This window comes from Macrobrachium rosenbergii, chromosome 45 (assembly GCF_040412425.1).
Source record: "Macrobrachium rosenbergii isolate ZJJX-2024 chromosome 45, ASM4041242v1, whole genome shotgun sequence".
Taxonomy (NCBI): domain Eukaryota; kingdom Metazoa; phylum Arthropoda; class Malacostraca; order Decapoda; family Palaemonidae; genus Macrobrachium; species Macrobrachium rosenbergii.
This window is the reverse complement of record NC_089785.1, coordinates 25,935,207-25,957,821: the sequence shown is the minus strand read 5'-3', so window position 1 is coordinate 25,957,821 and position 22,615 is coordinate 25,935,207. Positions and strand designations below refer to the sequence as shown.

The 22,615-nt window shown below is 37.2% G+C and overlaps 1 protein-coding gene across 2 annotated transcripts in view; it reads right to left on the bottom strand.

Annotated features, from left to right (window-relative positions):
- LOC136829815 (uncharacterized) overlaps positions 1 to 22,615 on the bottom strand; it is a 61,766-nt gene that overhangs the window by 15,371 nt on the left and 23,780 nt on the right. For both annotated transcript variants that reach the window (XM_067088767.1, XM_067088768.1), the window contains exon 3: positions 7,743 to 7,811. In XM_067088767.1, the coding sequence (XP_066944868.1) occupies positions 7,743 to 7,787 (45 nt within the window). In that variant the 5' untranslated portion in view covers positions 7,788 to 7,811. The remainder of the gene's footprint in view (positions 1 to 7,742; positions 7,812 to 22,615) is intronic.

The following is a 22,615-nucleotide window of genomic DNA, read 5'->3' as shown; positions in this document are numbered from 1 at the left end:
CTGACCGCATTTACTGTGGAGAAACCTTTTCGAAGTATGAGATGGAGTCCAGAGGAATCCTACTGGATTTTGGGATTCCTCTGGGGGTCAAGAGGAACCTCCACTGGAAAGTGAGGATCGTCTATAAAGATTATTTTCAGGGGGAAAGTGATTGACTATTCTTTAAATAATTCATGCAAACACTGGAGCACGGAGAGTTTGTAGAACTTGTGGCCTCCTTCAGAGAGAGAGAGAGAGAGAGAGAGAGAGAGAGAGAGAGAGAGAGAGAGAGAGAGAGAGAGAGAGAGAGAGAGGAAAATTATCATAATTGCTCGAACACAAGTTCTCTTCTGATGATATTGTTCAATATAAAGGCCTGTAATCAGATACTTGGAAGGCAGTGCCTCATTTGAATATTGCCATCTGCACCTACGATAGAAAACCCGAAGACTAAACAGGTGTATCTGAGCCTTACGTAAGAAGCCTAGTAGTAAAAAGTGTGTTATATTGAACCGAGCAATATCTAAACAAATCGAAGTTATTCAATGTTAAAGAGATCAAGTAATCTCTCAGTCTTTGTGGCTTCCTTGGAGTGACAATTCTGTGACGCCTTTGGACGAAGATGGACTCTCTCTCTCTCTCTCTCTCCTATTTTCATTACAGAAACATCAGCTCTCTCTCTCTCTCTCCCTCTCATTACAAAAACATCCTCTCTCTCTCTCTCTCTCTCTCTCTCTCTCTCTCTCTCTCTCTCTCTCTCTCTCTCTCTCAGGTCGGTAAGTTCTGTCACTGTCACACGCAGCAGCTCCTCCACCCTGAGAGTGTTATGGATGCTGACGAGCGTGAGTTTACAACACGTCCCTGATGTTATCTTGAAAAATAAAAAAAGTGAAAAATGCGCCGAAGTTTCTTCGGCCCAATCGAGTTTTCTGTACAGCCGCTGCAGCGTATAATCAAGACCACCGAATATAGATCTAACTTGCGGTGGTCTCGGTATAATGCTGCACGATTATGGCTAACTTTAACCTTAAATAAAATAAAAACTACTGAGGCTAGAGGGCTGCAATTTGGTACGTTTGATGACTGGAGGGTGGATGATCAACATACCAATTTTCAGTCCTCTAGCCTCAGTAGTTTTTAAAATCTGAGGGCGGACATGAAAAGTGCGGACAGAAAAAAGTGCGGACGGACAGACAAAGCCGGCACAATAGTTTTCTTTTACAGAAAACTAAAAAATATCCTCCCAGCTATCATTCACGTTATCTCATTCATTATTTCATTCATTTATTCATGTCGTGCGCCATTTTCATGTTTTTCTGTGTACATCTTTTAGCCAGGGTTCTCTATTAGATGTATTGTATAATCATCAAGTTTTCTTTTTATTCCTAACTCTTCTATTTCTAGGAAGACTGCTGGAATAGCGCTGCTCCCCTGGATACATATATACATACATACATACATGCATACATATACTAGTGGTTACAATATTAACTTCATTAGCCAGACAATTAGGGTCTGATTCCCACATAACAAAGCAGGCTCTTCACAGAATCCCACTGCTAACACTCGAGGTATTTCCTGCTTACGAGAGCTTTGTTTGTGTGTGTGCGTGTGTTTTTGTGTGTGCGCGCCTCATTACATATAGGAGAACAAAGGCCCAATTCATCAAAATGGGAGAATGTCGAGTCCGTCCCACAGAGACCAAGCGACACTTACTAAGATGGAGTGCTGTAGGGTAGAGGCTGGAGTCACAATTCCAGGGAAAATGTTTTTGTATGCTAGACGTGCCTGAATTTATTATTATTATTATTATTATTATTATTATTATTATTATTATTATTATTATTATTATTGCCTCCCAAAAAGAGGAGAGAGAGAGAGAGAGAGAGAGAGAGAGACAAAACAGGTCTGAATGACTGACAACATGATCACTACTTTTCCATGCATTGAACTCTCTCCTATTATTATTATTATTATTATTATTATTATTATTATTATTATTGCCATACAAAGAGAGAGAGAGAGAGAGAGAGAGAGAGAGAGAGAGAGAGAGAAAACAGGTCCGTTTGACTGACAACATGATCACTACTTTTCAGTGCATTGAACTCTCTCCTATTAATTATCATTATTATTATTATTATTATTATTATTATTATTATTATTATTATTAATGCCACAAAAAGCAAAAAAGCAAGAGAGAGAGAGAGAGAGAGAGAGAGAGAGAGAGAGAGAGAGAGAGAGAGAGAAAACAGGTCCGTATGACTGACAACATGATCACTACTTTTCAGTGCATTGAACTCTCTCCTATTAATTATTATTATTATTATTATTATTATTATTATTATTATTATTATTATTATTATTATTATTATTATTAGCAAACATAAATTATGAAAGCCTGACCTACAAATAGTTCAGAAATATCTCTTGCTTCAAATCATAAATTTTTTTTTATTTTACTATTGCAAAACAATTAAACATCCTTGCAATGTTATTTACGCTTCTGACCTCAAAGAAGTCAATAACTTGAAATTGACTTAAGACAAGTAAAAGATTCTCCGAGGTTTCTTCGGCGCAAACGAGTTTTCTGTACAGCCGCTACAGTGTATAATCAAGGCCACCGAAAATACATCAATCTGCCAGCACAATAGTTTTCTTTTACAGAAAACTAATAAAAAAAAGTTGCAAAATCAGGAGAGATTTCAACGCACTGGAAAGTAGTGATCATGCCCTCAGCCAGCCATACATGCCTGTTTTTTCTCGCTCTTGTTTTTATTTCTTTTTGGCAAATCTATAAACAAAAATTATATTTTAAAGTTGAAAAAACAAAGACTAGCAGACACTATCTTTGTGTCAGACTTCCCACAAACAAAACACAATCATACACAAAAGGAAAAATTTTTACAAACGAAAAATGACTCTTTTTCGCGGCCGGTTTGTATATAAAAATAAAAAAATAACATTCTATAGAGAGATTTAAGTCTCTCTAAGGGCGTGGCGAAGGGAAGCCATCTTGTAAATGCACGTATTCGCTTCCCTGTCTAGAGAGAGAGAGAGAGAGAGAGAGAGAGAGAGAGAGAGAGAGAGAGAGAGAGAGAGAGAGAGAGATAGTGGGGTTTCCAGTATCCAATTTAGCCCGAATGAAAGTTCAGTGAATTGAACTGAATACAGAATTTAAGCCAAAGGCCAAGCACTGGGACCTAAGAGGTCATTCAGCGCTGAAACGGAAATTGACAGTAAAAGGTTTGAAAATCATAACAGGATAAAAACCTCAAAGCAGTTGCACTATGAATCAATTGTTAGGAGAGGGTGGATAGCAAGATGGAAGAAGGAGAATACGAGAGGAGGTACAGTAAAAAGCACGCTGCAAAGAACCTTAAGAAATGACTACAGTGCACCGCAGGAGGTGCACTGACAGCACTACCCCAGCATGAAAGCTCAGTGGGCACTGGGTATCTTGTTTCAATAAGGGAGATTGATTGGCAAGGGGTATTGCTTACAGTGTGCCCTACGTGGCACACTGTAGAGTGTAGGCTTACGTTAAAGATCTTGGCTGTCCAGCTTCTTTAACGTACAATTTTGTCCCTAATTCAACCTGTTGTTTATCAAGTGTCACTGGAACTCTCAATTAAAATTATTATTTTTGTCATATTTGTTTTTCCTGTTGTTTAAATTGTTGTTTTTCCTTGCAGTTGTTCATATTTATTAATTTCATTTATTTGTATATTTTTATTTGTATTTTTTCCTTTTAAATTCACCGACTTTCCTTCCCCAGTAACCTTCTTGAATAATTTACTTGTTTTGTTTGTAATAAAAAAACTAAAAAAAAAACTAAAATAAAAAACTAAAAACTAAAATTTGTCATTTTTTATTTATATATTTTTTTTAAATTCACCGACTTTCCTTCCCCAGTAACCTTGTTCAATGATTTACTTGTTTTGTTTCTAACCAAAAAAAAAAAACTAAAAAACGAAAATGAAAAACTAAAAAACAAAAAAAAAACAAAAAATTTTTTTTATTTGTATTTTTTTTAATTCACCGACTTTCCTTCTCCAGTAACCTTCTGGAATAATTTACTCAATTTTGTTTGTAACAAAAAACTAAAAAACTAAAATAAAAAACTAAGCAAATTTGTATTTTTTTTTTGTTAAATTCACCGACTTTCCTTCCCCAGTAACCTTCTTGAATAATTTACTTTTTTGTCTGCAACAAAAGAACTAAAAAACTAAAATAAAAAATAAAAAAAACTAAAATAAAAACTAAACAAATTTGTATTTATTTAATTTGTAATTTTTTTTCAAATTCATCGACTTTCCTTCCCCAGTAACCTTCTTGAATAATTTACTTGTTTTGTTTGAAAAAAAAAAAACTAAAATAAAAAACTAAAAACTACAAAAAACTAAAAAAAAAACAAAAAAAAAAACATAACGGGTTTTAGCGGGAGTGACTGTTGAAGCAGTTGAAGGCATTTTCTATTTTTATGAGCGTGTCTTTTTTTTTTTTACTTAAGTCTCTGGGTGTTGCTGTTTTCATAAAACTAAGTTAAAATATTTCAGGGGTAAACCGCTATGTTCTCTCTCTCTCTCTCTCTCTCTCTCTCTCTCTCTCTCTCTCTCTCTCTCTCTCTCTCTGCATATCGGTAAACAGAAAATTAAATTTTTCTAAGCTAAAAATCAAGCAAAATATTATTATTATTATTATTATTATTATTATTATTATTATTATTATTATTATTATTATGAAAAAGTTAAATCCTAATCCCACGTTCATTTTTACTGATTGGCAAATCAACAGAGAAGTCTTTCTCCAATCCTAACCAACGAAGTATTATTACTGATAAAATTCATGATCACACAAACGTCTTGTCTAAGCGTCAGTCAACCAATGATTATTATTTATCAGCTAAGCAATAAATAAACAATTACAGTAAGTCGCCAGGGCTTAAGGCAAGTCAGCAAGACCGACTACCTTCAGGAAAGTCTTCTCGACATATCAACAGGATTTATCATTCGATTATTGACAGAATCGACAGCAAACGGCGGGAAGACATGAAGTTGACAAATAAATTGCCCAGATGTCATTACAGACAAGCAAAGAGAGGTCCAGGAAGAGACTGAGACGTCGTTATTGACAAGCAAATTTGTCTTATGTGCTCCCGGAATTTCATGTGCTTGGGTTGGTAGACATTCCACTGACAAGCAATGATTGATTGATTAATAAAATTTAGGCTGTCAAGCCAAGCACTGGGTGGGCACTTTCGAGGCCATTCGGTGCTTGGGACGGTGAAGAGAGGGGGTTAGAGTGGTTGAACAGCAAGAAAGAAAGATCTAGAAAATAAAGGAATGAAGTGCAAGGCGCTAAAGGTGGAACTGGGAGAAAACAGCACAGTGGAAATAAGAAGGAAGAGTCAAAGGGGATGAACAGCAAGAATGATAAAAGGAAGAGGGAATGGAGGTCAGGTAAAGGGCTAAAAAAGTTAGGGGTGCAGCTAGGGGCCGAAGGGACGCCGCAGACACCCTTCAGTAATGTCTGCAGTACGCCAAGTCGTCTGGCCTCCAAGCGAATTCATTGCTGACGTCTCCTAAATTCAGGTGTATCGATTTCATTTTATATTTTCTCGAATTTATTCATTTGTTGCTTTTCCTATAGCTCTCTCTCTCTCTCTCTCTCTCTCTCTCTCTCTCTCTCTCTCTCTCTCTCTCTCTCTCTCTCTCTCTCTGATTTCCCTTTGGAATCCTCTTGTGTTTAATATAGTCTGTCCAAAAGGAATTTCAGCTGAAGACTTAAAGAAAAATAAATAAAGAGAGGCTGGATGTCATATCTATCCATAAAGGTTTCCATCGGAAGATTTAAAGAAATTAAAGAAATTAAAGAAAATAAGAGGAGCCGTCAGACAGCAACAATCCCCGTCTCGTCCAGGAATGCTCTGAGGGAGCAAGAATGCCTAGAGAATTTTTTGTAGCCCCTAAAAACAAAAGACGCTTTGAGAATACCATACATCTTTGTCCCTGTGGAGAGAGTTATCATTTGTAGTTGTCTTTTCGGTGGCGATTGTTAGAATAATAATAATAATAATAATAATAATAATAATAATAATAATAATAATAATAATAATAATAATAATAATAATAATACTATTCTCCTTTCATTCTAACACATTTTTATCTGTTTATCAGTTTATTAACATATTTTTTCTTTTTTAAAAAGTGAGACCTCTTTTTTTCCTGAATTCCAAGTCAGTGGCCCCTTTTGTGAGCTAGTTCCATATGAATAGGTTTCATCTTCTGAGTAATAATAATAATAATAATAATAATAATAATAATAATAATAATAATAATAATAATAATAATAATAATACTAGCAACATCAGCAAAGCAGGATGGAGTGGTTTGTTTTGCTGTTTAACCACTGTGACTATCACTTCTTAATTCAATTTTGTTTTTTTTCTCAGTTTCACCTTTACAGTATATTTCTGTACTTAATTTTCTGGATCCCTTTTGCTGTCCAGCCGCTCCAACTCATTCTTTTCACCGTGTCGAGCTCTGAATGGCCGAAAGAGGCCCAAATGCTTGGCTTAAATATATCGCTTTGATTGCCAGAAGTCATCACTTGGTCTATACAGGCAAAGGAACAGTTGCCAGATATTGACAGCAGAAAAATTATTTGTTAGATTCTCAATCTGAGTGCCGTGGCACCCTGGGGTGCCACAGACAGTGCCAAGGGGTGCCACAAGATTGTCATGAATTCTGTCTAGGCTTGATTATCTCAATGAAGATTTGTAAATAGAAAAAAAGTTTGCAGAAGTCTTCATACAATTATCATCAGTATGTCTGCTCTAATATATTAACTTTATATATATATATATATATATATATATATATATATATATATATATATATATATATATATATATATATATATATATATATATATATATATATATATATATATATATATATACATATACAGTATGGATAATAATCTTATTCACTAAATAAGAAGTTAATCCACGCGATATGGTGGCATGGTTAAGAAGAGGTAATGATTACATTAGTTAGGGTACCATCTCTCAAAAAAAGATTGAGAACCACTGAAGTTCTGAAGTTAGTGAGTTCAAAAACCCAACAGTCAGTGGAATAACTTCCACATGAATCAAACTTCATCAAGCGAATGAATTCGGCGTTGGCTCTGAAACAAGCCATGAATATTTAAACAGGCGGGCCAAGTATGGGTTTGAAAAACATACGCAAGATAAAATCGGCTGGTTCATTTGCATTTGCAAGTTATTCATTGGAAATTCATTCTCTACATTAGCATTTTATCAGTACGACTGTAATGGAACTATTAGTGGTCTATTTATCTACTTATTACCCTTAACATACATTAAAAGTATTACTAATTTATGACTTTGAGAGAGAGAGAGAGAGAGAGAGAGAGAGAGAGAGAGAGAGAGAGAGAGAGAGAGAGAGAGAGAGGATTGCAAAATAATCTCTATGCAGACTACTTCCATGTATATATATATATATATATATATATATATATATATATATATATATATATATATATATATATATATAGAGAGAGAGAGAGAGAGAGAGAGAGAGAGAGAGAGAGAGAGAGAGAGAGAGAGAGAGAGGAGAGAGAGAGAGAGAGAGAGAACTTTGTCGAGAATTCTACTATGTGATGTATTGTCATCACAGCTGAAACGGTAACCCTCAGATTACACTGCAACCCTCATTACTGATATGGAATAATTCAAATACCTTCCGCTTTGTTGTGGCGTAATTCCTCGTCTCTATCTCTGTCATCAGCAATTACAGCGAAGGTCTCGCCTGTAATTTAAATACAAAAAAAAACTGTGATAATAATAATAATAATAATAATAATAATAATAATAATAATAATAATAATAATAATAATAATAATAAATTGCTCATTGCAAAATCAACTCCTAAGACCTCTATAATAATAACAACAATAATAATAATAATAATAATAATAATAATAATAATAATAATAATAATAATAAATTGCTCATTGCAAAATCAACTCCTAAGACCTCTATAATAATAACAACAACAACAATAATAATAATAATAATAATAATAATAATAATAATAATAATAATAATAATAATAATAATAATCAATTGCTCATTGCAAAATCAAGTCTTAAGACCTCTACAATAATAATAATAATAATAATAATAATAATAATAATAATAATAATAATAATAATAATAATAATAATCAACTGCTCATTGCAAAATCAACTCCTAAGACCTCTATAATAATAATAATAATAATAATAATAATAATAATAATAATAATAATAATAATAATAATAATAATAATAATAATAATACTCAATTGTTCAATGCAAAATCAACTGTAGTACAATGCATTTTATTTTCATTCTTTGAGACTCTTTTACAAAAAAGCAATTCAAATTATTTCTTTTTAATTAAATACATATTAATTACTAAGCCTTTTACTTTTACTAGGCTGTTTTACAGCAATCGAAAGCTTTTGAAAACGTCTTACAAACCCAGAATCTCTCTCCCAGCGAAACCTGGCAAGAAGAACCCAATGGTCTCATTTCAGGGTAGATTTTCTTGTTCTTTCTTCCATCACTTAGGAATGGAGAGCTTGCCCATTGTCCCCCCCCCCCAACCCCCAACATCCCCTTAAACCAACAGGTTTTTCGGCCACCCTGTCCTCAATTGAATTCCCTAATAATATAATCTCGATGGACTGGAGAGGGAGAGGAACTAGCGAGGAACTGGAGTCAGTTTTTGCGAGGCTTTTTTTTTCTTCTAATCTATGCAGTTCGTCGAGCCAGCTCCAATAAGTTTATCCTCCATGATTGCTGGTTGGATCAAAAAAACAAGCGGCGGATGCAATTATCAACCAACCAGGAATACCCAGGAGGACGTTTGGGTATACATTTTTTTTTCTCTTAGTCAGGACGCGAGGCGAGTATGTATGTCAGTAGTCCAAAAGCTTTCCCTTAGACGGCTTTCCTTTTCCTTCTCCTCCTCCTCCTTCTTCTTCTTCTTCTTCTTCTTCTTCCAGTGGCCTACAATTCCAGGAGGGCTTTGCCTTTTGTAGGCCAGAGAAATGGCCCGGGATACAACTGCTACTACTACTTCTACTACGCGACAGAAGACAAGAAGTAGAAGGGGGTATTTGCGCGTAAAAAGTCGAGGTGGAAGACGCGTCTGGAATGAGAGACGTGGCATGGAATTCGGGTGCTCCTGACGGGTCGACATTATTGTCAGATTGAGATCGATATGGCCGACGAATTGGGAAGACTTGCCTCGTATATACAGGTCCTGGGGAACGCCATTTAGACTTTTCTGAAGAGTTTGTCCTTTCTTGAAAATTGCTTTTACAGTTAGCTTTAACTTTTCTTTTTCTTGAATGTCTGTATATTTTCACATATTTTATCTAAATACTGTATCTTTGGGAAACCCTCATATTGGCCGTTATTTGGTCAGTATGGCAGGCCACATTAATTTGTCACTTAGATTTTATAGCTCTCTTGAATGAAGTCTTTTTTCCAAGTTATTTCTTTCAGTAGAATTGTCTTCCATTTCTTCTTGAATATCTGGAACATTTGTTCTTCATGTTGTAGCGTTTAGCAGTTGGTTCCAGTCCTCTGGATCTCTGGTTTTCCTGTTGGTTCCAGTTCTCTGGATATCTGGATTTTCATGTTGATTCCAGTCCTCTGGATCTCTAGGGTTTCTGTTGGTTCCAGTTCTCTGGATCTGTGTGTTTCTCGGTTGGTTCCAGTTCTCTGGATCTCTGTTTCTCTATTGGTTCCAGTTCTCTGGATCTCTTGGTTTAGCTGTTGGTTTCAGTATTCTGGATCTCGGGGTTTAGCTGTTGGTTCCAGTTCTCTGGATCTCTGTGTTTCTCTATTGGTTCCAGCTCTCTGGATCTCTTGGTTTAGCTGTTGGTTTCAGTATTCTGGATCTCGGGGTTTAGCTGTTGGATCCAGTTCTCTGGATCTCTGTGTTTCTCTATTGGTTCCAGCTCTCTGGATCTCTGTGTTTCTCTTTTGGTTCCAGTTCTCTGGATCTCTTGGTTTAGCTGTTGGTTCCAGTATTCTGGATCTCGGGGTTTAGCTGTTGGTTCCAGTTCTCTGGATCTCTGTGTTGCTCTTTTGGTTCCAGTTCTCAGGATCCCTGGTTTCCTGTTTGTTCCAGTTCTCTGGGTCTTTGGGCTTAGCTGCTGGTTCCAGTTCTCTGGAAATCAAGGTTTCACTGTCTTCCTAAAGACAGTGATTCCTTGTTTCACCTCAGGTTTCGTCATCCTTTTAGTTCTGGAACCAAAGATGATTGTGGTTTTCCTCGCAAGGTGGAATGACCTGATTTTAAATTCTTATTATTATTATTATTATTATTATTATTATTGTTGTTGTTGTTGTTACTGACGTTTATAAAATAATTCAAAAGAATAAAAAGGTTTATTCACTAACTTCTCTGCAGAGAGAGAGAGAGAGAGAGAGAGAGAGAGAGAGAGAGAGAGAGAGAGAGAGAGAGAGAGAGAGAAATTCTCTTTCTCTCTCTCTCTCTCTATGCATGATTTTTCACCCCCTCCTGCACATACCTATTTATTTGTGTGTGTGTGTGTGTGTGTGTGTTTGTCTAGCTAGGTGTTCATTTCTCTCTCTCTCTCTCTCTCTCTCTCTCTCTCTCTCTCTCTCTCTCTCTGTGTGCAATCAGATAGGTGCAATATGGTAGTTGCAATCAGATGATTTTACTGGCCACGATTAGACTCAGAGAGAGAGATGAGACAGGGATAATGGTACCTACTCCTCATTAAGCTGTCTCGTAAAAATCCTCAAAGACCGTTTTAGAGTCTTTGATAAAACTGGCGAGAAGAAGAAGTGGTGTGTTTTGAAGGCGATACTTTGTATTGAAAATAAAACCTAAAGTAAACAAGTAAAAAATGCGCCGAAGTTTCTTCGGCGCAGTCAAGTTTTCTGTACAACGTATAATGCTGTATAAAACTCTCAGCCGCTCCCCATGAAACTCTTATAGCCGCGGTCCATGAAACTCTTATAGCCGCTGCCCATGAAAATCTTATAGCCGCGGCCCATGAAACTCTTATAGTCGCGGCCCATGAAACTTTTAGCCACGGTCCAGTGGTGGTTTGTGTTGTTGGTACCTATAGCAGTTTCAGAAGCACGACTATGGCTAACTTTAACCTTAAATAAAATCAAAACTACTGAGGCTAGAGGGTTGCAACTTAAGTTTGTTTGATGACTGGAGGGTGGATGATCAACATGCCAATTTGCAGCCCTCTAGCCTCGGTAGTTTTTAAGATCTGAGGGCGGACAGAAAAAGTACGGATGGGCAGACAAAGCCGTCACAGTAGTTTTCTTTTACAGAAACCTAAAAAGTATGTGGGATCAACCATTGGATAACTGTCAATAATTGTGATTAATTTGATCGGTTAAAGCAGTACGCCGTAAGACTCTTTAGCCACAAGAGGACAGCAGGAGAACTGCAGAAGCTTTGAGGAACTGTGAGCAGAAAAACTGCTTAATTGGGATTTACTTCACTGCCATAAGACTTTAAAAGGTGAATGAGGCAGCAAGGGGTTAATAGAAACATGACCAGACCAAGAAGAGAACGGTTTTTACATTCTGAAGACTTGAGAGAGAATTTAAGAAGCTTTGAGACGGCAAAAACTATAATGTAACGCCCAGATCCTCTCTCAGAGACTAGCTAGCAACCGAGCCTAACAGGAGAGAGACTCGCATTCTGGGAAGATTCTTTACAGAGACGTCAAGGTGAGTAGACAAGATTTCATTTTTTGATTAGGAAAAGGGCATACCAGAGATTCTACAATGCATGAGCAAGGACTCCACATTAGCAGTGCCACTCACTCACCGTTCCAGAGTCCCTGACAGCTCTCAGAGATAGAGAAGGAGGCGTCTGTTAAATGATTTCGTCTGTGCCTGGTCTTATGTCTGTTTTTGTCCTTAATACTATGGAAGGTTTTTGTGAAGCTTAATCTTGCTGTCTGGGTTTTGCCTATTCAAGAATGAATGCCAGTCCTTCTCCATGAGGCTGGCTGGCTCTCTCGCTCTCTCTCTCTCTCTCTCCCTAGGTATGCTCTCACCCATTTTCAATCGAGCTTATTCTATAGGTGTTTGCTTTCTCACTCTTTCTCTCTCTCTCTCATTGGGATGGCACTTATTCTACAGGTGTTCTCTCTCTCTCTCTCTCTCTCTGATCGATTCCTTAACTAAAATTGAACAGTTGAGTGTCTGGCCAAATTTCATTGCCTAGGTTTGGCCTGTGTTCAAGATAAACGTCTCTCTCTCTCTCTCTCTCTCTCTCTCTCTCTCTCTCTCTCTCTCTCTCTCTCTCTCTCTCCCATGGCATTTCAAGGTCTTTTCTGGAAACTCCGCCGTTCCTGAACTCGACAGCGACGATTCCAATAACGCAAAACTGTCCTTCTCGATCTTCAAGGAGAATTTGGCCATTTTTTCTCTCTCTGCATTTGGCCATTTTTTCTCTCTCTCTGCATCTTTTAGGTCCTTTGTCCTGCTCTGAGGGACGCTGCTAAAAAATGCATATTGATACATATCTTTTCTTTCTGGGCAGAGATGCAACAAGGCGTTTGTGGGTCCTTGTCCTTTTTTTTTTTTTTTTTTTTTTTTTTTTTAGTTCGTTCTGCTATTTTTTCATTATTTTTTTCTTTACTGAGGCTGGGTGTGTATGTGAATGTGTGTGTACATATATATATATATATATATATATATATATATATATATATATATATATATATATATATATATATATATGTATATATATGTATACATTTTATACATATATATAAATATAAATTTAAATATATATATATATATATATATATATATATATATATATATATATATATATATATATATATATGTGTGTGTGTGTGTGTGTGTGTGTGTATGCACATACACAAATTCCTATTGTGGACATATTAAAGAATACAAATACACACACACACACACATACACACCCTCCATTGACGAGCAAGCGACGAATTCGTATACATATATAAACAATAACCATTAACATATATAAAAAAAAATCTGTTCCTGTAAAACAAAAACAAACACACAAACAAGCAATTCGCAATACAAACTTAAGCAAAGAGACAACACCTTTATTTACTCAACCCTCCTCTTCTCCTTCTTCTTCTTCTCTTGTAAATAAAGAAGACATGACACACGCACAACCCAATAGGCTAACTGACTGACAGCACAATCAACATGCGCCGTTCCAAAGGCATATATCTCTCCTCGCCACTAATACTACTACTACAACTTCTGATACAACTCTGACAACAGACAGCTGTCAAGGAGGTCTGTCTGTCCCTTTCTCTCTGTCTCTCGTCTCTTTTCGGCTATTATCCCTTATCTCTCTGTTTTACCTCGCATCTCTCTATTTGCTTGAGCCGTCGAAGGCGAGTAATTACCGCCCCATAATTGAGAGGCCGAGCTAGGCTCGCATGCTAATGTGGAAAGGGGTTTGTTGGACATTAATCTCTCTGTCTAAAAGCAATACTTTTTACTATATATATTTTTTTGCATGTATTTTTTTATTTCGTATATTTTTATATATTTTTTTATTTTATATATTTTTTGATATATTTTTTATTTGATATATTTTGATATATCTTTTTATTTGATATATTTTTGGATATGTTTTTATATATATTTTTATTATTTGATATATTTATTAACATTTTTTATTTGATATACGTTTCTATATATTTTTTTTATTTTATATATATTTGATATTTTTGATTTGATATACATTTCTATATACTTCTTGAATTGACAGATTTTTCGCATATTTGTTTTATATATTTTTTTTATATGATATACAGTATATCCTGATTTGACATTGTTTAATTGATATATATTTTTTAAATTAGATATATCTTTTTTTTTAAATTCAAAGGCCTTATGCCAGCACACACTCAATCCCACAGGTGGGGAATACGGAAAATATGGGTAGAATCGACTACTATAAAAGACTATAAATGCATTACTGAATACTTCAGAGGAATAATTGATTTGCATTTAGAATTCAGAATACATTCATACATAAATATATATACAGTATATATATGAATATATATATATATATATATATATATATATATATATATATATATATATATATATATATATATATATATATATATATATATATAATCAGCCTATGAGTGCAGATACCCAGCAAATCCTTGAAAGAGGAACTGTTTACAGAGAGAGAGAGAGAGAGAGAGAGAGAGAGAGAGAGAGAGAGAGAGAGAGAGAGAGAGAGAGAGAGAGAGAGAGAGAGTCAGTGACTATTAAAAACATGCTGCCTCATCGTACAAAGTGGCAATATCACACAAAGTCATAAAAAAACCTCAACTGTGACGTCATAATTAAACAAATTAAACAAACCTAAAGAAACGAAGATATTATGGAAGACATTTCAAAACGAGAGAGAGAGAGAGAGAGAGAGAGAGAGAGAGAGAGAGAGAGAGAGAGAGAGAGAGAGAGAGAGAGAGAGAATCTCGGCTTCCCGCTGGGAGTGACCAGTGTCAAATTTCATGAATATTTAATCTGCAATAAAATGGCAATAAAACCATAATAATATTAGAGAGAGAGAGAGAGAGAGAGAGAGAGAGAGAGAGAGAGAGAGAGAGAGAGAGAGAGAGAGAGAGAAAGAGAGGAACCAGATTATTTGGAAAATGAGCTAATTTGCATGCAAGAATGTTCTTCATACATATATGAAGCTAATCACCTTTTGTAGCTTTCTGCACAGAGCTGTAAAGAAAGCTCTCTCTTTCACTCTCTCTCTCTCTCTCTCTCTCTCTCTCTCTCTCTCTCTCTCTCTCTCGTCTGGCTTGTGCACGTTCAAACAATCAGGTATATTTTCAGAATACTCTTCTTCATGGATTTAGCAGGACCAAAATTTTCGTGAATATTTCATAATTTTATCAACTGTGGTGATAAAATGGGCCATTTTATCACTACCGTATTGTTTATCTATAGTTCCCTGAAGCACGTACATGATATATCCATGTGTGTATGTGTGTACGTATGTGCGTAAGTGTAAAGTACGTGCATCGAGTATATTTTACAATTTTATCAATTGTGGTGATAACAAGCGTTATTGAATTATTATTATTATTATTATTATTATTATTATTATTATTATTATTATTATTATTATTATTATTATTATTATTATTATTATCATTCAGAAGATGAACCCTATCCATATGGAACAAGCCTACCAAAGGGGCCACTGACTTGAAATTCACGATTATTATTATTATTATTATTATTATTATTATTATTATTATTATTATTATTATTATTATTATTATTATTATTATTATTATTATTATTATTAGGAAGAATTAAGAGGAGGTAAAGGGAAATACAAAAAGAAGAGATCCCACTCACTTATTAAAAAAAAAGAGAAAAAATTCATAAATAAAAAAAATAGATAAAAATGTCTTGAAATGCAAGGAAAATAGAATTAGGGGTAGAAATGCATTGTATCTTCGCTTGGAGTTCTGAAGTTACTGTATGTTTACTGATGTTTCAGTGAAGCAGGTACCTTATATATCCCTGTGTATGAGAGAGAGAGAGAGAGAGAGAGAGAGAGAGAGAGAGAGAGAGAGAGAGAATGCATCATGACCTCAACGAGAAGGAAAAAAAAAACGTGCATTATAATCCCACTAGAATCCAATAATTTTCTCGACTTTCTCCCGATCATATCTGCTTGACGATCGCCATAAGCATTCATCTACCTTTCCTTCTTACCTCTCTCTCTCTCTCTCTCTCTCTCTCTCTCTCTCTCTGCGTGCAAACTGGCTGGCTGGCTGGCTGCTTCAATCTCTCGAACAAGTCAGGGCGGTCAGTAAACTTATCGACAGAGCCTCTGGGTGTTTGGTTAGATTCACACTTCTGCTAAGACCTGTTAGTCAGCTTCTAGCTCCTTTTGTTTTTGTTGTTAGTTAGTTAGTTTGTGTATATATATTATATATATATATATATATATATATATATATATATATATATATATATATATATATATATATATATATATATATATGACTTTGAAATATTTTGTGTTAAAGCAGAATTCCATCAAATGTAAGGGAGCCCATAGAAACGCCAAAATGTGGAAAATAAAGGCTATATTTCAGAGACCAAACTGTCTCTCTCCTCAGGCAAATATTTGCCTGAGGAGAGAGACAGTTTGGTCTCTGAAATATAGCCTTTATTTTTAAAAATTTTGGCATTTCTATACTCCCTTATATATATATATATATATATATATATATATATATATATATATATATATATATATATATATATATATATATATATATAATGCCATTAGCTACTCCTGTAAGATTTTCTGTGGTCCTCTCTCTCTCTCTCTCTCTCTCTCTCTCTCTCTCTCTCTCTCTCTCTCTCTCTCCTAAATGTAAACATAGCTTGAACTAGGTCTCTGATCTCCAATCTTTTATAACTCCTTAAATATAATTAATTAATGATTATTGTTTTAATTTTCTCATGAATTACTTTTACGTTACATATCTATTTCAAATTTTAACCTCATCAAAAACGAGAGAGAGAGAGAGAGAGAGAGAGAGAGAGAGAGAGAGAGAGAGAGAGAGAGAGAGAGAGAGAGAGAGAGAACGAAATATATATATATATATATATATATACAGAGAGAGAGAGAGAGAGAGAGAGAGAGAGAGAGAGAGAGAGAGAGAGAGAGAGAGAGAGAGAGAGAGTACGAATTCGCCAAACCACGTAACAATGGCCATCCACGATTTGCGGGAGCCATTAAAATCCACTCTGTTGTAAACAAGCCAAATCAATCTATTGATAAACATCGGAAGATGAAGAGATTGAATAAGGAAAAAATGCCCCGAAGCTTCTTCGGCGCAATCGAGTTTTCTGTACAGCCGCTACAGCGTATAATCAAGGCCACCGAAACAGATCTACCTCTCGGTGGTCTCGGTATAATGCTGTATGAGCCGCGACCCATGAAACTTTAACCACGGCCCGGTAGTGGCCTGTCCTATATCGTTGCCAAAAGCGTGATTATGGCTAACCTTAAAATTAAAGGAAATCAAAACTACTGAGGCTAGAGGGCTGCAATTTGGTGTGTTTGATGGTTGGAGGGTGGATGATAACCATACCAATTTGCAGCCCTCTAGCCTCAGCAGATTTTAAGATCTGGGGGCGGACAGAAAAAGTGCGGACGGATAGACAAAGCCGGCACAGTAATTTTTTTTTTACAGAAAACTAAAAAGGAGAAACAGAATACGTGGGAAACTTGGAGGAACCATCCACTGGATATGGAAAATGAAAACCTTACAGAAACCATACACTGGATATAGAACATGGGAAACTTACAGACACCATCCACTGAATACAGAACATGGGAAACCTTCAGTAACCATCCACTGGATGCAGAAATGAGAAACCCACAGAAACCACCCACTGGACATGGAAAATGAAAACCTTACAGACCCCACCCACTGGATAAAGCACCTGGAAAACCTTACAGACCCCACCCACTGGATAAAGCACCTGGAGAACTTTACAGACCCCATCCACTGGATAAAGCACCTGGAGAACTTTACAGACCCCACCCACTGGATAAAGCACCTGGAGAACTTTACAGACCCCATCCACTGGATAAAGCACCTGGAGAACTTTACAGACCCCATCCACTGGATAAAGCACCTGGAGAACTTTACAGACCCCATCCACTGGATAAAGCACCTGGAGAACTTTACAGACCCCATCCACTGGATAAAGCACCTGGAGAACTTTACAGACCCCATCCACTGGATAAAGCACCTGGAAAACCTTACAGACCCCACCCACTGGATAAAGCACCTGGAAAACCTTACAGACCCCACCCACTGGATAAAGCACCTGGAGAACTTTACAGACCCCACCCACTGGATAAAGCACCTGGAGAACTTTACAGACCCCATCCACTGGATAAAGCTCATGAATCCAGCGTCTTTCCCCAAGACAAACAGCCCAAAGCCGAGCGTAAACTACCAGAGGAATTCCACCCACCAGAATCAGTCCGGCGGAGGCAGGGGGTGGGGGGGGGGGCGCCTATGCAAATTGGGCAGCTCTCCTGATAAAGGAACGAGAAACTGCCTGTCAGAAGGGGCGGTCATTCTGATAAGGAAGGAGTAAGGAGCAATGTCCCTCTGATAAAGGGATGAATAAAGGGCGTAGAATGCAGTAGGACTGTCCTGATAAGGCGTAAACTGAGGTTATGGATGATAACTGACGGGTGTTCTGTCAACTGGAGGGTGAGAGAGAGAGAGAGAGAGAGAGAGAGAGAGAGAGAGAGAGAGAGAGAGAGAGAGAGAGAGAGAGAGAGAGAGAGTTTGGGAATGGCATCCATGTGATTTTTTATTAAGCAACGAAGACTGACAAAGTCTGAACACAGCGGAAAAAAAAGTCTGATAAAAATCCTGATTTAGGAAATTTAAGACTGTCAGGCCAAGTACAAGCACTGGGGCACTCTCATGCAGCTAGGGGCCGAAGGCACGCTGCAGGCACCTTGCACTAACGCTTACAGAGTCCAGTGACGGCACTAATCCTCTGCGGGGGATGAAATATATTGTCCCCCCTTGAAATCTCTCAAGTAACCCGGTCTGGTCCTCTGGTCGAATTATGTACCATGACCTAAATCTCTCTCTCTCTCTCTCTCTCTCTCTCTCTCTCTCTCTCTCTCTTAATCTCTTGATCCAAATCTACGAAGACACTGCACTGCAGTTTCAGTCTGCTGGCAGGATGACGGACAAGGCAGAATCAAGTCTTAAATTCCTCTATCAGGATTAACTTGCCAGCCATGTGGGGGTTCCGTAAGGGGAGATTGCTACCCCAGGGGCTTGAGATATATGGGAGGAAGTCTTTAGGAAGGGCGGGCGGGGGGGGGGGGCGTGTTCTGAAATATATCATGAGAAGTGGAATGGAGAGGTGGGTAGTGAGATGTAAGCTGAGAATTGTCCTCTTTAAGAGGGCCACTGTGGAGGAAAGTGTGATGTCTAGTGATAATCTCTCTCTCTCTCTCTCTCTCTCTCTCTCTCTCTCTCTCTCTCTCTCTCTCTCTCTCTCTCTCTCTCTCTCTCTCTCTCTTCTCTGTATATATATAATGTATATATTATATAAAGAAAATAATAATGATAATTTGCCTCATAACCCAGATTAACATATTCACTTGCCTTTCCAATAATCACCTCTGCCAGAAGAGTGTGAAGTCCAGTGATAATCTTAGCAAAAATAATAATAATTATTATTATTTATAAGATGAACCCTATTCATATGGAACAAGCCCACCAAAGGGGCCACTGACTTGAAATTCAAGCTTCCAAAGAATATTAAGGTGCTCATTCGGAAGAATAAAAAGAAGAGACCTCACTTAACCTCACTTACTAAAAAGAAAATATAAATGAATACATTAATAAATAGATAAAAATGCATTAAAATGCAAGGAGAATACTGCCCTAAAATGAAGACAAAGACTGCAGTATCTGCAAAAAATACAAAACTGAGAAAAATGGTAGATGCTGCAGTTTTCCCTTGCCTTACTACTAATTTTGCAAACACTGCAAATGGAACCCCCTAAATAAAGCACTGAAGAATCATTCTGAAACTGTAGTAACTTGTGTATTAGTGTTTCACGAGCCCAATAGGAGGCATATCTCAATTTCGAGAATTTTGCAGATACTGCAGTTTTCCCTGGTCTTTCCACGAGAGAAAATAAATAAGAATAGTCTTTTATATCACCTCTGGCAACCGACCCTTCCTCTGAACCTGATCTGGGCTAGAGACCGCCAGCCATTCTCTTTCCAAAGAGAAATCATGGCTGCCCAATTTACCCTCTCATGTTTTATCCTTTTAACCTCCCAAAAAAAGTTCCGCTTGGTTGATCCTTTTCACCTCGTATTCCTTTGTCCTTGATAAGAGGATGTAGGATATCTCCCCGCCCCCCAACCCATCCCCCAGGAAGGATAGATAGTAGGAGTTTCAACATCGTAGTCATCTGTGATCCTGTGCAGTCAAGCGCTCGGAATGTAAACATTTCAGGATGATGGGGGCGGGGGCGGTGAGCAATACAAGGCAAGTGGATTACGTAAGAATCCAGGTGGAAGAGACAGGGGAATTATATATGAATACTGGTGAATTATATTTGAATCAATGAGGGAAAAGACGGGGGAATTATATATGGATACAGATGAATTATATATGAATCCAGGTGAATTATATATGAATCAAGCAGGGTAAAAGACAGTTGAATTATATATGAATACAGGTGAATTATATTTTAATCTCGGTGGGAAAAGACAGGAGAATTATATATGAATACAGGTGAATTATATTTGAATCTAAGTGGGAATAGACAGGTGAATTATATATGAATACAGGTGAATTATATTTGAATCTAGGTGGGACAAGAGAGGGGAATTATGCATGAATCCAGATGGGAAGAGACCGGTGAATTATGTATGAATTAAGGGGTGACACGACAGGTTAATTATATATGAATCCAGATGGTAAAAGACAGGTGAATTATATATGAATCCAGGTGGGAAAAGACAATGGATTATTTATGTATCTAGTGTACCCATAAAAAGAAGTAAAAAATGCGCCGAAGTTTCTTCGGCACGATCGAGATTTCTGTACAGCGTATAATAACCAAGGCCACCGAAAATCGATCCTTCGGTGGTCTCAGTATAATGCTGTATGAGCCGCGGCCCACGAAAATTTAACTACAGCCCGGTGGTGGCCTGGCCTATATCGTTGCTAGACGCACGATTATGGCTAACTTTAACCTTCAATAAAATAAAAACTACTGAGGCTAGCGGGCTGCAATTTGGTATGTTTGATGATTGGAGGGTGGATGATCAACATACCAACTTGCAGCCCTCTAGCCTCAGTGGTTTTTAAGATCTGAGGGCGGACAGAAAAGTGCGGACGGAAAAAGTGCGGACAGAAAAAGTGCGGACGGAAAAAGTGCGGACAGAAAAAGTGCGGACGGAAAAAAGTGCGGAAAGAAAAAAGTGCAGACAGAATAAAGTGCGGACGGACAGACAAAGTCGGCACAACAGTCTTCTTTTACTAAAAACTAAAAAGCGGATTTGTTCTGCATACTGGCCTAAAAATACCCAAGTGAATTATTCACATAATCTAGAGAAGATTATCGTAAACTGCTTTGGAATTCGTAAAAACGCAATTCGCCCAAAAAGGAACCAGACTGAGCGGTCTCTTGCATAATTTGGGCTGGATATGAGAGATTCCATTCACAAAAGGAAAACGCATCTGATGCAGCTTTCTTTTAAAAGCTATCTCTCTCTCTCTCCTTCCCGAAATTCGAGAGCAGGCGATTGTGAATGTCTGTCTTTGTGACGGACATACACGCACACACACATATATACGTATATACATATACTTTTTCTTTTGCATGGGACTCTCACTCTCTCTCTCTCTCTCTCTCTCTCAATATATATATATATATATATATATATATATATATATATAATGTACACATGTATATATACATGTATATACTTAGCTGTATATATATATTGAGAGAGAGAGAGAGAGAGAGAGAGAGAGAGAGAGAGAGACCCACTAAAAAAATACCCAGTCCCGAAATTCCATCAAGAAGAAAAAGACAAAAAAAAAAAAAAATCCCACTTAAACCATCTGACCTCATTCGAACTTTCGTGACCTCGCTGACACGTGACCATGACGTCACAGACACACACGCACACAGACACAGAGTTACGTCACGGCGAGAGTGGAGGAAAGAAAGGCAAAAGTGACCTCCTTTGCAAAGCCCTGACTGGGAGAGAGAGAGGACAGACAATCGGTCGTAGTGGCAAGCTTGACCTCGTTGGGTACGTAATTGATGTAGTGGATTCGACTGTAACTCCTTGTTGACCTTTTTATTTCATGGGTAGGATTTTGCGGGGAGGTCATGGGGCATCTAGGAGAAGAGAGAGAGAGAGAGAGAGAGAGAGAGAGAGAGAGAGAGAGAGAGAGAGAGAGAGAGAGAGAGAGAGAGAGACCTTACACCAACAAACAATCATATCCCCCAACATGAATCATACGTCCTTTACTTAGAACTGTGGACAATTTCTCTACTTGAATCCCTGAAAACGAAACACACAGACAAAACGTACCCTCAAGTGTGTGTGTGTAAGTGTGTAAGTGTGTAAGTATGTGTATAAATTCTCCCAGCAGCTTTCTCCGTCACACTAATCGCAGTTTGCTCACACTTAATTCGATACAAGTGGAGAGGGCTTGGGATTAACATGAGACCAGCTATCGGAGGGGAAAATTACAGCCTACCTTTAATGGCAACACTGACCAGAGAGAGAGAGAGAGAGAGAGAGAGAGAGAGAGAGAGAGAGAGAGCTGCTACACTCGACGTCCTCAGTTGCTAACTAGGCATTTCACATGCAAATTTGGAACCGGTTCCAATAAATTATCTCTGGTGTTAATAAACACACTGTCTTTCATTTTGGGAAGAATTTGATATTTGAAATTTCTTTGTAAA